The sequence below is a fragment of the Stegostoma tigrinum genome, chromosome 1 (assembly GCF_030684315.1).
Source record: "Stegostoma tigrinum isolate sSteTig4 chromosome 1, sSteTig4.hap1, whole genome shotgun sequence".
Classification (NCBI taxonomy): Eukaryota; Metazoa; Chordata; class Chondrichthyes; order Orectolobiformes; family Stegostomatidae; genus Stegostoma; species Stegostoma tigrinum.
The window spans coordinates 97254794-97271172 of NC_081354.1; the positions used below are offsets into that span (position 1 = coordinate 97254794).

Genomic DNA, 16379 nt, shown 5'->3' on the forward strand with positions numbered 1-16379 from the left:
TTCTGTATCGTTCACAGCTCCTGAGATACTGAAGTTGCCTGTGCTTACGTGCATTGAAACCTGGCAGGCCCTATCTTTAGGCTGTTAGGTGACAAGTAAAGTTTGTACCAGCAAGTGCTGTGGCTATCTCCGACTATCATCCTCAGGATATGAGGCTGCAGACCACTTAGGACTGGGATGAGGAAAAATGTCAAAGTGTAGTGAATGTGTGGAATTGTTTAACGCAAAAGGCTGTGGAGGCCAATTCACTGAATATGTTTGAGAAAGAAGTTGATAAATTTCTAGATTTCAAAGGCAGCAAAAATATTGGCGAAAGTGGAAATGTGACATTGGGCATTGAGATAGAGGATCAGCAATGATCATGTCAAATAGTAGATCAGGCTCAAATAACTGAATAGCCAGCTCCTGCTCCTCCTTTAGTGTTTTTTCTTCAGACTAAACCCAATCACCTCCCCTTAACATTCTGCCAAATGTTTGAATGCGCACACTTGCAGTTACTGTTTTGTCGATGTTGCGTGACAGGCTGATGTGTTTTGGTGGTACCTGGTTTGCTGTGGCTCCAGAGCAACTTCGTCTACTTTTTATTTGCACAGCCAGTCTCCTTTCTCCGGGAATTGTGCAGCCAGTGAGGTGGAAATATTTGTCACTGCAGGGATCTCCTGCCTTTTCCACCTCTGGCCACCGTATGTAATACCCAGCTAAGCACCACTTCAGATGCTACGTACTCTCACTGTTTACGGAACTAAGCATATATGGCCCAGAGGAAAGGAAAGCTCGTGGACAGGATAGATGGGTTGGTGGAGAGGGTGATCCTTTTCCCATTGGATTGCCCACATGAGGCCATGCCCCCACATGTATGCAGCTTGGACACAGATTGCAGCCCAGAGCAAGGGCTGTGTGCCAGGTGAAGAGAAGCAGCCAGCAGTGTACAGGAAGGTCAGTGCTCCTCTGCACTCAAAGTGTAAGTGGTGCCATGTACTCCCCAATACACGCACACACACAAGCACACTGTCCTAATCAGTGCACACACACCTCTCCTCAAGGCTCATGGACTCTAGCTCTCACTCTCCACCACCTCAACCCTCAAAGTACTTTTCCTTCCTCCTGCTAGGGTTGCTATTCTCTCATTGAGAGAGTCTCTCAACCTTTTCTATTCTTGCATTTCTAATATCAGCCCCTTCTTTCACTTCATTGTACTTAATGCCTCCCTCTGTCTCATTGCAGGTTTAAACAAAAATCCATTCCCATCCCACCACTGTAATACCAGTGTCTAGATGGACATCCTGACAGACCTACCCGTAAGCCCAACCTTGTTGCACTTAATCTGCAGGACTGACTATGGTCCAATGTTTAAACTGTAAGGACATGGATTCCTGGACTCTGGTATGAGCAAGTCTGACGATGGTCAGTCCCCTGGAGTGGAGTAGAACCAGCCTTCGGCTGATAGTGGCAGTGTCCAGACTGACACTAATTCCCTATCATCGCACAAAGGACTGCTGCACTTTGCCTTTCAGATATAGCCACATGTTTAAAGCACATGCAGCATGTATGCCCCCCCCTTATGGTGTTGGCACATGCTGCAGATGCGACATTGATCGTGCAACGGAGCAGCATGTACATCACTAGCTAACTGACTGACTGTTCAGTACTCCCCCACTGTGACAAGCTGCCTGATTCTCCCGCTGCTCAAAAACATAACGTGAGCCATGGAAGCTGGCAGCCTGTAACAGAGCACTACAGACCCTGTGAACTACAACAGCAATGGGAGCAACATAGAAGCTTACAGTCTGTTATGTCAGTGAATGTGTTCCAAGAAAGTGGTGTGGAGTATTCAGAAGCAGAGTGAGCATCGGGAAACAAACTGAGATCTGGAAGATGCACGTGTCAGTGATCACAGAAGAATCCAATGCAAGTGCACAGAGATGTGTGTGCGCGCCCCTGTCTGCACAGTGATGCAGAAGCTGTGTCCCTGGCATTCAGGTAGCTGCCTCCACCAGGTACCCACTCCCATTTACAGCGGCAAGGGTGCACCATCTACTTTCTAAGTGAAGGAGAGTTGGAAGTTGTGTATTAATGAGATGTAAATACATGGAAATAAGATACTCACCATCCAGTAAACAAACTATTGGGTGGTGTTTCTAAAAAAAAATTGGCAATCATGTAAACAACAGATATTATTAAATAATTAAGTAATCATTGAGAAATTAGATAAGGTAGAGATGGTAAGACAAGTGATGTGATGCTACTGAAACCTTAGACAAACAGATTGTCAGTCAGTATTAGCAGCTCAAGGAACTTCTGATCTGAATTGGAGTCCGCGCTGCAAATAGTAACGTTAGTAAAATGTTCTGTCCAAGACTGTTCCTCTCTCCATAGAGGTGCCCTTAATTGTTGAGTGCTTATAGGGCTTTCTTTTTTTAATTTCAGATTTTTCAAGTTTACCACTTAGCAGCTTCTGAATCTTCGCACTACTTTCGTAGGTACACTCCACAGTAAGTTTACCTGAGATGCTGTGGATATTCCGAGCGAGCAGAGGATTCGACACAGTGCTCAAAAGTTAGGGTGGCAGAGCACGAGCAGCTCATAGAAATTCCTGGCCATTACATGCAATCTTTCAGATTGACTGACTCCTGAAAGGAATGCGTTTCATATACGTACCCGAGTCTACATTGTTCACAGTGTTGTCCTCTGCATTAAAGAAACCAAATGCAGCTTGGGTTGTGGGTGCCGAGGTTGGTTGGCTCGCCGAGCTGGTTTCTTGTATCACAGACGTTTCGTTACTGTACTGGGTACATCCCCAGTGCAGCCTCTGATGAAGCATCAGTGTGTTTTCCCGCCTGGTTTTTAAACTCTGGGACCCATTGCGATGGGTTGCCTCCCTTCCAGTTTTCCTTCGTAGTTGGATGTATATGGGGTCGAGTTCAATGTGTTTATTAATAGCATGCTTCATGGATTACCATGCTTCTAGGAGTTCTTGTGCCTGTCTCTGCCTAGTCTGTCCCAGGATCTTGGTGTCGTCCCAGTCAAAATGGTGGTTCTCCTTGTCCGTGTGGATTGAGATGAGTGAGTATTGATCGTGTCATTGTGTAGTTAGTGAGTGTTCATGTACCTTTGTTAGTTTCCTTCCTGTTTGTCTGATGTACTGTTTCTCACAGTCTCTGCAGGGGATCTTGTAGATGACATTGTCTACCAATCTACCTGTGTCATCTACATGATCCCCTGCAGAGACCGTGAGAAACGGTACATCGGACAAACAGGAAGGAAACTAACAAAGGTACATGAACACTCACTAACTACACAATGACACGACCAATACTCACTCATCTCAATCCACATGGACAAGGAGAACCACCATTTTGACTGAGACGCCACCAAGATCCTGGGACAGGCTAGGCAGAGACAGGCATGAGACCACCTAGTAGCATGACAATCCATGAAGCATGCTATTAATAAAAAACATTGAACTTGACCCCATATACGTCCCACTACGTCGGAAAACCGGAAGTGAGGCAATCCAGTTCAACCGACACCAGAGTTTAAAAACCAGGCGAGAAAACACACCAACCTTTCACCTGCACTGGGAATGTTACCAAGTATGGTAACGAAACGTCTGCGGTATAAGAAATCAGCTCAGCGAGCCAACTAACCTCAAAACTAAATGCAGATTGAGTGACCACCTCTCGGAAGACCTGTATTTGGCCTACAAGCATGAAGCTGAGCTTCTAGTCACTTGCCATGTAAATTCTCCTAATTGCTGTCAATCCCACGTAAAACCTCTCCCCGGCCTCTGACACTATGGAAATGAATCCCAGTGTAAGCGGGCAAAACAGTGTCTCGGTTTTTGATTCAGGGCTGCACCCCGAACTTCTGTAAAGTGTTCAATTTTGGATAGGAACCCTTGACCCTATTTCTTTCAGAGACTTTTGCTGGTAATGTTTCTAATATAGCTGCTTATATCTCCTTGAGCCCCATCTTTTGTTTCTTTGCTCGTCGCATTTTAACTTGAGCCTCCCTCCTGTTTTTGTTTTTTAATGTCCCTTTCTTTGCACTCAGAAGTTTCGTTTCCTTTTGTTCTTTGCTCTCCTCCTTTGCCTTCCTTAATGTTTTTAAAAACATTATCATGTTGAATAGCAGTGCAGGCTCAAAGGGCCAAACAGACTCTTGTTGCTCTACATGCTACACTTTTTTTTTCAAAGTGTAAATTCAGCCACCTCCCCATTGTCTCCAAACATTTGGCAGATTTTGGCAGAAAGGTTATAAACCCAAAATATGAGCTCTGTTTCCCTCTCCATAAATGTTGTCTGACCTGAGTGTTTACAGTAGTTTCTGACTTAATTTCAGATTTGCAGTAATGACGGTGTTTTGTCTCCAGGTTTTTGTTGTAAATCGGACACTAACAATTTAGCAGCTGAAATTCATGAGCTGTTTATCAGAATTTATTGATCATGTTGTTCGTGAGCAATCGCCCAAGTGCGTGACATATCTTGTGTGTAATCAGAGCTTCAGTAGCATAACAATGAAATATTTCTGTGGTAGATGAGTTTTTAAGTTTTGATCTAGCAGTTGCTGCCTTGGAGGCCAATGTGAACTGTTTGAGTAGGTACAAAAAAACTGTCTAATTTCAGTTGGGATTAAAGTCTGTAAGAGGTCAGCATTCCATTAACCTATTATTGGTAAGGTTCTACAAGTGAAGTTATTTAGAAGGATTTGACCAACTGGTTGCTTTCTTGAACTCCTTTGGTTGCACAGCATTTTATCTGCATGCTTTGTCAGATAGGTGCAGGCATCTATTCAGACACATTTTGGCATTCCTGGAACTATCAGCTCTGAGCCGGGGTCAGGAGTCTTACGGACAGTGTTGGCCCGGTGTAACTGGGTCTCTTTCTTCCACGGGATTTCCCCTCAAGTTATTCTGGTAGAACCCACAAGAATTCTACAGCCAGTGTCTCTTGCAAAAATGGGTATTGAGTCATCCAAATGCATGATTTGTTGTGACAGACAATGGTGGCATTGTTTAAGTAGTTAAGTTGCCGGTTTGCTCGTCGTTTTTTCAGGAAGTGACTAGATTTCTCTGATTTTAGAAATGTATTTGAGAATTTGCGTTTTATGTAGTCTGGCAACACATCAGTTAAAATACTCTGTGTTTGAAGTGTAAAAGAGGATTTCTCATTTGTTGTACTTGTTTAAATCCAATTATCTCCATTTTTGGGTTGAAATATGGCTTAAATACTCCCTTTGTTATGACACAAAGCGAAACCAAATTCGCCTTTCTGCCTCTCTTCTCAAAACAGTAAAATTAAAACTTTCAAAGACCCTCTGAATTGACCCTAATGGTTCCTAACCTAATCGAACTCAGTCTCTGTAGATAATCAATTCTACACTCCGCATCTGTAGCTTGAACAAAATGCTTACAATTTATTAGAAATGCAATAACTTCAGTAGAGCAAAATTAACCAACAAAGTAATCTAATTGTCTATATTTAAACCCAATCACCTTTGCTTTCAGGCCCGTTCACGCAAACAATAGACATACATACAAACAAACTCAGTCCACAAATACCCAATATAAAATAACTGGCTAGATTACTTAAGTGGTTTTCACGACTTGTTGTTCCACGGGCATAGATAGATGTTCTTGGTTGACATCTTCAGAAAATCAACCAGGGCCCCCTTTCCAGCTCACTCGGATGAAGTCAGTAATACGTAGTTTCTATTTTCTGAACTTCCAGTAGCTGATAATGGGAGGTTAGACGGGGAACTTTCAAATCTTCATGCTGTAGCATCAAGAACCAAACTCCTCCTCCCAGATAACAACACAATCCAAAACTCTGGCAGGTCCCCGCCATGCTGACCATATCTCCACTAGGCCACACCATTCAACAGTTGCTATTTGCTTGAGCATCTAGAATTGTTGGAACCAGTTCTTGGATCCTGACCTCATTTACAGCCAAACATCTGCTATCTGTTGAAATGTAATGCTGTCCCTCCAGTATCAAACAACCAGTAGGGTCTTTTGGTCAAAGAATAACCTGCAATTAACTTCAAGACCTGGCCTCACCAATAAGCAACACCTTATTTGATCTTTTTATTTTTGACACAAGCTGGTGCCCACATCATAAAGATCAAATTGAGCTCGCAGCTCTCAGTTCACAGCTCCGAACCAAAATTGAGTTTTCATTATTTTAATTAAATAATTTTATCAGCAAGTGTTCTAACAGCTTTCAATTCCATATTGTGCAAGGCTTGAATAATACAAAACATTATCAATAAATTGACGAAGCAACAATCAAGTATTAGCATATGAAGTGTGTTTTTTCTATAAAAGCAAAAAACTGCAGATGCCGAAGATCTGAAACAAACATAAACAATACTGGAGAACCTCAGCAGATCTTGGGCAGTGAGGAGGGAAGAGGTGAATGCATAAGTGTTTTTACCTTCTGTGATTGTATGGGAAGGTCCCAGAGGAAGTGTTGAGGTTGTTAGTGGACCTTGGAGCCACGTAGGGAATGATCTCTGCTGGGTGCTGCTGACAGCAGAAAGGGGAGAATGTGTTTGGAGGTGGTAAACAATGATACTTTGAATATGGTGACTCGTGGGGTGGGTGGTGAGGATGGTTGATTCTTATCATTGTTTTCATGAAGGAGGGGAAGGGGTGTAGGTGGTGAAAATGTTGGTTCATGTTTCAGTAGGGTTACAGTGTAAGCTCATGAAAACCTTACTGCAACTGTACGAGGTGCTCGTGAGATCATATCTGAAGTACTGTGAGCAATTTTGGGTGCCTTATTTAAGGAAAGATATCATTTTCTTGAAGCAGTTCAGAGAAGGTTCACTGGTGTGGTCCCTGGTGTGAAGGGATTTTCTTTTGAGCAAAAGTTAAACAGATTGGGACTCTACTCACCAGTGTTTAGAAAATTGAGAGGTGATCTCATTGAAACATGTCGGATTTGTAAGCTTGGGAGAGTAAATATTGAGGGGATGTTTCCCAACATGGGAGAGCCTTGTACCATAGGCTATAGCCTCAGAATAAAGGGGTGCAAATTAAGGCTGAGATGGAGAGAATTTCTTCCGCGGGTTGATTGTCTTTGTCTTTGGGATTCCCTGCTACAGAGGGCTGTGGGGACAGGGTCCTTTGTATATATTTAAGGCAGAGATAAGTAGCTGCTTACTCACTAAGGGAATTGAAGGTTATGGGGAAGAGACAGGAAAGTAGAGTGAGAAATGTCACACCAACTATGATCCTCTTGAATGGCAGAGCGGGTTTGAGGGGCAAAATGGCCTACTCTTGTTCTTATTCTTAAGGCCTTAAGCGTGGGAGATGGGTGATGGCCCTGTCAGCCTCAGTATGGAAGGTGTCTTTCTGGTCGACGATAAAGAAGGTAAAGTTGGAGCAGCCTGCTGTAAGGTGGCAGGCAAGTGACATTTCAGTAAATGTTTGGAATAGTGTGTGTGCTTATTGGCTTGAAGCGTGAGGAAGCTTGCATGCCATGCTATCCATAGCTCGGTCTCTGTAAAGGTCCACTTGAATAAGCCCTGTGGGGGAGGGGTTGGTAGGGCCTGGCAGGGCCTCTGGATCCAAATAGTTGGAAAGAATCTGGTTGCTCAGTCTAACCGTTTTGTTTTCTGCTCTTAAAATGTGCACATCTCTGGCAAGGCTCACAGCTTTTGCTCACTCCTTTAAAAGCAGTGAGGAAGGACTGCTGTCATCATCTTGTTCGATAATCTTGAAATGGTCTTCATTGCCACCTATAAAATGGTTTCCTCTTTATTTTGTAGCTTCAGAAAGTGACCTGCAGAACAAGCGTCTGAAACTGGATTACGAGGAAATCACTCTCTGCCTAAAAGAAGTGACTCTGGTTTGGGAGAAGATGCTCAATGTGCCTGCAAGGTCAACAGTTAAATTTGACATGGAGGATATTCACACAGCCATGGGCCAAGGTGAGCAGCCAGTATTTATTACTTAACTAATCAACAATGGATGTAATAAGCTCCATTATTTGATCTGAATAATGACATTCTTTTGGAATTATTTAGTGTTGCCAAATTCAGATTCATTTTTAACTATTCCATAGAATGTGAAGATGGTGAATTTTTGTTTTTGACACTACGCTTCAGATTTTTGGAGTTGAAGTTCCAGTCGCCCATTACACTGTTCACCGCCTGCATTTTCCTGAAACCAGGTTTGTTTATACATTGGTGTAGAATGCAAAGCCTGGGTACCAGGTGACAGTAGATGGGCAACCACAGGATGCTCCTACGGCTCACTGAGACCTGTTGTGTCATTGGGGAGAAGAAAGTTTCACCTCTTAAAATTCTCCCTTGATTATGAAAAGTGTTATTTCCTTGTTTTTGTTGAAGCATTATATAAGTTCAACATCCAGCCCACATCAGTGCCAGATCCCAGAAATGTACTGATGTTCTTCAAGTCCAGTGAACCTCAGTTGCAAACAACAAAAATCCATCTCAACATCTATACTTGTGTTCACTCTACAAAGTTGTTTGCATTAATATCTGCACTTCTCCTATAAGCAAAATGCCTGTAGTGAATGGAGGTTAGCTCCTGGCAGAATTATAGTGCAAGTATGAAGGGCTGTCTGTAAAGTGGGATGAAACTTAATGGGCTGTACATTACAATATCTCAAGTTCTGCAGAAAACGTTTTGAAACATTCCTTTCTGGGAGTTAGGAATGGAGCTGACTTTCAGATACTGCAGAATATTTGCTTGTTGCACTGATCTGAGTGTGCAGGCTTGATTTCTTGTGTTTGTGTGTTGATCATCAAAGTGAGGATTGCCAATGCCAGGGAGCAGAGCTTTTTCCATTTCAGATAACTTTTATCTGCATCAAGTGGTGCCAGTTTAGGCAAAACACAGCCAGATGCAAAACACCACCTTCCTAGATTCGTAGAAATTTACAGCGTGGAAAGGGGCTATTTGGCCAGTCATTTTCAAGGTGGCTGGCAAGTAACCATCCAGCTGCATCCCACATTCCGACTATAAAGTCCACATCCTTGTTGCTTTCAGCACTTTACGATCATGTCTGAGTAACTTCTTAATGTAGTCAGGGTTCCATCTCTGCCACTCACTTGAACAGTGATCCTCACCACTGCCTGGGTCAAATATACTTCTCTGAAATCCCTGATGACCCTTCTACTACTTAATCAGAGAGCATAGATTTGATGTATGTGCTCCTCATCATGAGAAATTGGCATTTCCATTGCACTTTATACAGGCCCTCATTGTTTAATTTCACTTCAGTTCAGACAGTCCTCAGCCTGTTCAGCCCCAAAGAGAGCAGCCTATTTAGTCTTCCCTCATAAAATTCTGCAGGCCAGGTAACTTCCTCATTACTCTCCAGCATTCTCTCTGGTGTAGTCACACCTGTCCCGGAGCACAGCGACCAAAGCTGGACACTGTACTTCTGATGTGTTCTAACTAGTATTTTAGACAGGTTCACCCTCCTTCCTTGTATAGTGTGTGTCCCGGTTAATAAAAACAAGTTTCCCATGTGCTCAGAGATAGTAAGAACAGCTGATGCTGGAGTCAGAGACAACACAGTGTGGAGCTGGAGGAACACAGTAGGCCAGGCAGCATCAGAGGAGCAGGAAAACTGAATGTTTCAGGTCAGGACCCTTCTTCGGAAGACTATGCTCTTAGGGATCATTTCCAATATGGGGCCTTGACCGGCTATACCTACCTAAATAGTCCATTCAGGATCTAATGACATGCACTTCAGTGTACCTCTTTCTTTACACTTCTCAGTGTCTTACTCCATTATACACTTGGAAAGCTAAGGGATACAATCTCACACTCCATTCTGCAGCAACTTCAGGTGAGAGCACACGACTGCATCGGTGTTAATATTCTCTGTTTCATAAGCCAACCATCCGGTAGATTGTAATGCAACTAGTATGCAGTGAGACAGTTGTGGCTTCATTTATTACAAAAATCCCAGCCCTCTGCTTTCATTTATGGACATGGAAGCATGTAGTGTAATTAATGTGTCCTCATTTGGAAATGTGAATGAACTCTGTTTCATCCCATCTTCATTTATCATGGTTTATGGACATTAGCTGATGCCATCTGTGGCCAGATAGCTTGTTGAAGCTTGGCGCCAAAATGAGTTGTGGCAGGGCTGCCAGTGCCCATAGAATTGCTGCAAGTGAGAGTTGGCAACATCCAGTGAGCAAGGGCAACTGTTCTACGTACCTGCACCTTGGCGTCAGTGTCACCATATCAACTGCGTGAAAGGAGTGGGAGGGATGCACATGATGTAGTTTTCTTATCTATTTCTATAGCTTTGAGTGAATTGGGTGGGGAACTCCAAGTCAGATATAAAAGTGGTCAAAGCTGCAGTGGAGCAAAGTTGTTTTGCATTCTGTTTTTGTTTGACATTGATGCAATTGTCCCTTTTTTGTTTCTTATCAGTTTTTTTTAAAGCTCTGATTTCCCTTCTGGCATGACACTCCCACAACATCAGTGGCCTATTTTTGTACGTTAATGCAACTGTTCAATATTTTCAAAAGACTTGTTGAGAAAACTAATTTCATTCCAAGCACTCACTGCACTGACTCACTAACGGCACTTTCTTCTTTGCTGATAATGGCAAACAGGAGGCTAACTTTGTTGCATTACGTTATGTTACAATTCCGAAAAGTCGTTAACTGACTTTGGCAGATTTTCAAAATTAACAGCAGACTTCTACTTTGCAATCTTACTGCACGAACAATGGCAGCAACAAAAGTGAAGAACAATTGTAGCCAAATAAATTATGGTTGGCCAGTTTGACCGACTGACTGTGTTTGTTATTTTAGCCCCTTCATATGAGCATATACAGATGTTGCAGTTGGTTGGTTTGGCTGTATAGAGCTGGGAAATATCTTTTTGTTTTATTCAAAAGCTGCTCAGGCGCCAGTATGCCATACAAGCAGTTTTCCCTTTAGTCAAAGTTCCTTCCAATCGTAGAGGATTGGGTGAATCGAAGAGTGACAGTGCTGTGCAGGAGAGGGAGCAGAGTGTCCTGGGTAATCGCCAGGCAACAGCAGGAGTTGTCAGCTGAAACATTCCACTTTCTTAGGGAAAAAGGACCCTGCAGTGAATGGTAATAAAATGTGAGGCTGGATGAACACAACAGGCCAAGCAGCATCTCAGGAGCACAAAAGCTGACGTTTCGGGCCTAGACCCTTCATCAGAGAGGGGGATGGGGAGAGGGAACTGGAATAAATAGGGAGAGAGGGGGAGGCGGACCGAAGATGGAGAGTAAAGAAGATAGGTGGAGTGTGTGTAGGTGGGGAGGTAGGGAGGGGATAGGTCAGTCCAGGGAAGACGGACAGGTCAAGGAGGTGGGATGGGGTTAGTAGGTAGCTGGGGGTGCGGCTTGGGGTGGGAGGAAGGGATGGGTGAGAGGAAGAACCGGGTAGGGAGGCAGAGACAGGTTGGACTGGTTTTGGGATGCAGTGGGTGGGGGTGAAGAGCTGGGCTGGTTGTGTGGTGCAGTGGGGGGAGGGGACGAACTGGGCTGGTTTAGGGATGCAGTAGGGGAAGGGGAGATTTTGAAACTGGTGAAGTCCACTTTGATACCATATGGCTGCAGGGTTCCCAGGCGGAATATGAGTTGCTGTTCCTGCAACCTTCGGGTGGCATCATTGTGGCAGTGCAGGAGGCCCATGATGGACATGTCATCTAGAGAATGGGAGGGGGAGTGGAAATGGTTTGCGACTGGGAGGTGCAGTTGTTTGTTGCGAACTGAGCGGAGGTGTTCTGCAAAGCGGTCCCCAAGCCTCCGCTTGGTTTCCCCAATGTAGAGGAAGCCGCACTGGGTACAGTGGATGCAGTATACCACATTGGCAGATGTGCAGGTGAACCTCTGCTTAATGTGGAATGTCATCTTGGATCTCTGTCCTTCCCAGGCCCCAAGATGACGTTCCACATTAAGCAGAGGTTCACCTGCACATCTGCCAATGTGGTATACTGCATCCACTGTACCCAGTGCGGCTTCCTCTACAATGGGGAAACCAAGCGGAGGCTTGGCGACCGCTTTGCAGAACACCTCCGCTCAGTTCGCAACAAACAACTGCACCTCCCAGTCGCAAACCATTTCCACTCCCCCTCCCATTCTCTAGATGACATGTCCATCATAGGCCTCCTGCAGTGCCACAATGATGCCACCCGAAGGTTGCAGGAACAGCAACTCATATTCCGCCTGGGAACCCTGCAGCCATATGGTATCAATGTGGACTTCACCAGTTTCAAAATCTCCCCTTCCCCTACTGCATCCCTAAACCAGCCTAGTTCGTCCCTTCCCCCCACTGCACCACACAAACAGCCCAGCCTCTTCCCCCCCACCCACTGCATCCCAAAACCAGTCCAACCTGTCTCTGCCTCCCAAACCGGTTCTTCCTCTCACCCATCCCTTCCTCCCACCCCAAGCCGCACCCCCAGCTACCTACTAACATCATCCCACCTCCTTGACCTGTCCGTCTTCCCTGGACTGACCTATCCACCCCCCCCCCCCCCACCTCCCCACCTACACACTCTCCACCTATCTTCTTTACTCTCCATCTTCGTTCCGCCTCCCCCTCTCTCCCTATTTATTCCAGTTCCCTCTCCCCATCCCCCTCTCTGATGAAGGGTCTAGGCCCGAAATGTCAGCTTTTGTGCTCCTGAGATGCTGCTTGGCCTGCTGTGTTCATCCAGCCTCACATTTTATTATCTTGGAATTCTCCAGCATCTGCAGTTCCCATTATCCCTGCAGTGAATGGGTCATTTAATCAACCGAGGCAAAACTGGGAATGCCTGTAGAAGATTTTGGAATTGACAGTGTGTTACAAAATGAGATCGAGGGATCCCCAAAAACAGCGTGCACATGTAGAAAAAGCACAGTACTAACATTCACAAATGTAAATCAAGCTTCAACAATTTCTTCGAGTTGATTTTTGACTGCCAAGCTCAAGAATATTATTTCTTACACCATCACAATCTCAACAGTCTTCCACAAAGGCAGAGTATGAACCCGGCCTGGTGAAGCCAGCATGGTTGTTATCATCTACAATATCTAAAATTTGTCTTTTGTCCTGTATCAGCCATGTATGAAACTAGTTTAATGTTCTACAGAAGTTGTTAAGTGTTTCATAATTATTATTCCAATATGTATTTAAATTAGGAATTATTTGCCACAGAGTAACCATCAAATGGACAATTGCTATTGGTCAAATTTACTTAATCTGATCGGCATTTCCTAAAGAAATGTACTTTTAAAATATTTTAGTATCTTCATTCATAATAGAAGATTCAGAAAGCTACGGGATTTATTTGGGAGAGTTCAAATGGCTGAATTTCTTAAAACATGTGTGGATCACTGGAATGCTGTTACAGTAATTACACCATCCGAGAATATTACACTGCAGAAAGAGGCCGTTTGGTCTATTACGATGCACTACAGTCTGATTGAGCATAGTGATTTAGAATCATAGAATCCTCACAGTGTGGAAACAGGCCATTCAGCCCAACAAGCCCACAACACCCCTCTGAAGAGCATCCCACCCCAACCCATTCCCTTACATTTCTCATGCCTAATTCACCTAACCTAAACATCCATGGGCACCATGGGACATTTAGCATAGTCAATCCAGTTAGCCTGCACATCTTAGGACTGTGAGAAGAAACCAGAGCACGTAGAGGAAACCCGCACAGATACTGGAAGAATGTGTTAACTGTGTACTCTGAAGTACTGAGAAGTACTCGGACTGCATTTAGGACCTGGGGTTTCAGGAGCTGAAGGCAGTGCTGCCAACGGTGAATCTATTAGAATTGGCCAGAGTTGGGTGGGTGCAAATACCACAGGAATGTGTAGGATGGGTGAATATCTGAGATAGGGAGAGGAAAGGTCATGGAGGGTGGATTTGAAAACATTTATTTCATGTAGCAGCGTGGGTTGTGGGATTCCTTCTCCTTATTCCTAACTTAGACGTTTCTGTCATTTAATTGTTTTTAATTGATCTATAAAGCTCACTTTCTTGTTGCAAGTGGAAATTTCCAAAACTTTGGTAACAATGTGTTACAACATGAGGTGGCAGCACTGCTGAAACTTACACATATGCTTAGTGACTTAATGTATCCAGTGCTTGAACCTGCAACCACAGCACAATGAAAGGCAATAATGAAATGGGAAAATTGTAACCACAAAGACTGTTCTGGTGCAAACTAACATTGTTCACCACGGCATCATTTCAATGATTACAGATACTAGTTAGATTCCTACAGCCAAGTTTTTTTTTTCACGAGTCAAAAATTGAGAAAATCTGAAGAATAGTGCCAAACCCCGCTGTCGTTTTCACTCGATGAATTGCACGTGGTTCATTGAGGATCAGAAGGTTAGTTTCTCCTTTTGCTACAGTGATGGATTGGAGAACTCCATGGTAATACTCACTGCCACTTTGGCATTGTGGATTTTCTGCAGTTCTCCTTTTAAGAAAAAGACATGAATTTCCTTCTCAGAAGAAGAATATGTTGTCACTTTGGAATTTAGCTTTAAGCTTGTTTGATTTCCAGTTTTTTTAAAGTGTTGCAAATCTACCTTCTTCAATATAGTTAGGCAAAAAACACTTCACGTGACCTTGCCTTCTGCCATTTTTTCATTTTCATATAATGAGTTGGACATCTGACAGTTTTGATTTATCTTTTTATGCTGGCTGTGTTCTTAAAAGTAGAAAGTGCTGGAGAAATTCAGCAGGTCTGGCCAACTGTGGGAAGAGAAACAAAGTTTACATTTTAAGTCTAATATGACTCCTCCAGCATTTTCTGTTTTTCTTATTTCAGATCACAACATCCTCAGTCCTTTGTTGCAACACTGCTGTGTTATCTTGTTACTTACTGTTGTGTTACTTTCCGCTTTGACAATTCGGTGTAAATCATAAACTCCAGTATTCTGTAAAGGTGTGATTGCTGTAAGCACTTCTCAGAACAATCAAGATTATCAGCTTCCATTTGCAAGCACTGCTGTTGATTTCCCCAAACAATTTCCAGCGCAGTGTTATGTGGTAGAAGAACTCTGGTTTACACATTTCTCCTGTATCTCCCATTCCCCTTGCTACTCTCTCCCTGCACCACCGAATTTTCAGAAGATCTGAGGCATGCGAGGATGGAAAGTATTTGGGACCTTGCCACGCTCCTCTTGTCACTTCCCTGCTTGTACCCAGATCCAAATACAGATGGTGCCAGTTGGACATGAGACATGCATTTTGCTTGTCTGGTGCTGGAGATCTAGGAAACTGGGTAAAGACAGCAATGTTTGCCTGTAGTGGTTTGTTTACTTAATGCCTCCTGCCTTAAATCAGACTTATTCAATTGTTACTTCTGAAGACAGGACACTGGACAGGAAACATTTAACTCTGCTTTCTTGCCACGGATGTTGCCAGACCTGTTGAGTTTCTCCAGCAGTTTGTGATTTTATTATTGGTTGCTGAGTTGATTCTAATTGTATTAACAAAATTAATTAAACTATGATGCCAAATAAATGAAAACACCGTTCATCCAAAATATTCGTTATGATTGGAGATGAAGCAAAATTCTGAAGTATACATGACACTCAATGCCAAACTACAAAGGGAACAAATGTGCAGTTTCACCTCGAAATATAAATTATCTGCCGGAGAGTGGAGCTGGAGGAACACAGCAGGCCAGGCAACATTAGAAAAGTTGATGTTTCGGGTCGGGGCCCTGTTTTTTCCTGAAGAAGGGTCCCGACCCGAAATGTCAACATTCCTGCTCCGATGATGCTGCCTGGTCTGCTGTGTTCCTCCAGCTCCACGCTGTGTTCTCTCTGACTCCAGCACAGGCAGTTCTTACTATCTCTAAATTATCTGCCATGCTGTGTTTAATGTGAATATTCTACTGTGCTGCAGAAGCAACTTCTTTGGCTTGTTTGGTGTTTGGTTTTAAGATGAATGTTTTGTTTTGAAACTGAAGGAGAACTCCAGCATGTGAAACAAACTTGTACTGATAATTTCTGCATTGTACCTCCCAGTGCTCTCACTGACAGCAGTATAAATGTGGGAGAATGGCGCACACAGGTCTGATTGCAGGCAATGTCGGGCAAACTATAAAGTCGCTTTGCATCTGTATCCAGTGGCTGTTTGATCATGTTAATCAATACAATCACTTTTTGGTTATCCTGCTTTGTTTAGAATCAGGGATTTTTATTTGCAAGAGTTTGAATGCAGAATGCATCATCTCTTGCTGAGTGATGCTGCAATTTGTGTTTAACGTACAGAAATATGACTTTTTGAACTGCAGCAATCAACCTACTGGAGGTAGACTTGCGGTGCTGTGAGGGAGGAACTTCAAGGATTGTGACCCAGTGACAGTGAAGGAATGGTGACAGGTT

The 16379-nt window shown here is 43.6% G+C and overlaps 1 protein-coding gene across 4 annotated transcripts in view; it reads left to right on the top strand.

Moving 5' to 3' along the window:
• tbc1d1 (TBC1 (tre-2/USP6, BUB2, cdc16) domain family, member 1) overlaps positions 1-16379 on the top strand; it is a 260206-nt gene that overhangs the window by 202917 nt on the left and 40910 nt on the right. For all 4 annotated transcript variants that reach the window (XM_048535085.2, XM_048535091.2, XM_048535100.2 and 1 more), the window contains one exon: positions 7774-7935. In XM_048535085.2, coding sequence (XP_048391042.1) covers positions 7774-7935 — 162 coding nt within the window. The remainder of the gene's footprint in view (positions 1-7773; positions 7936-16379) is intronic.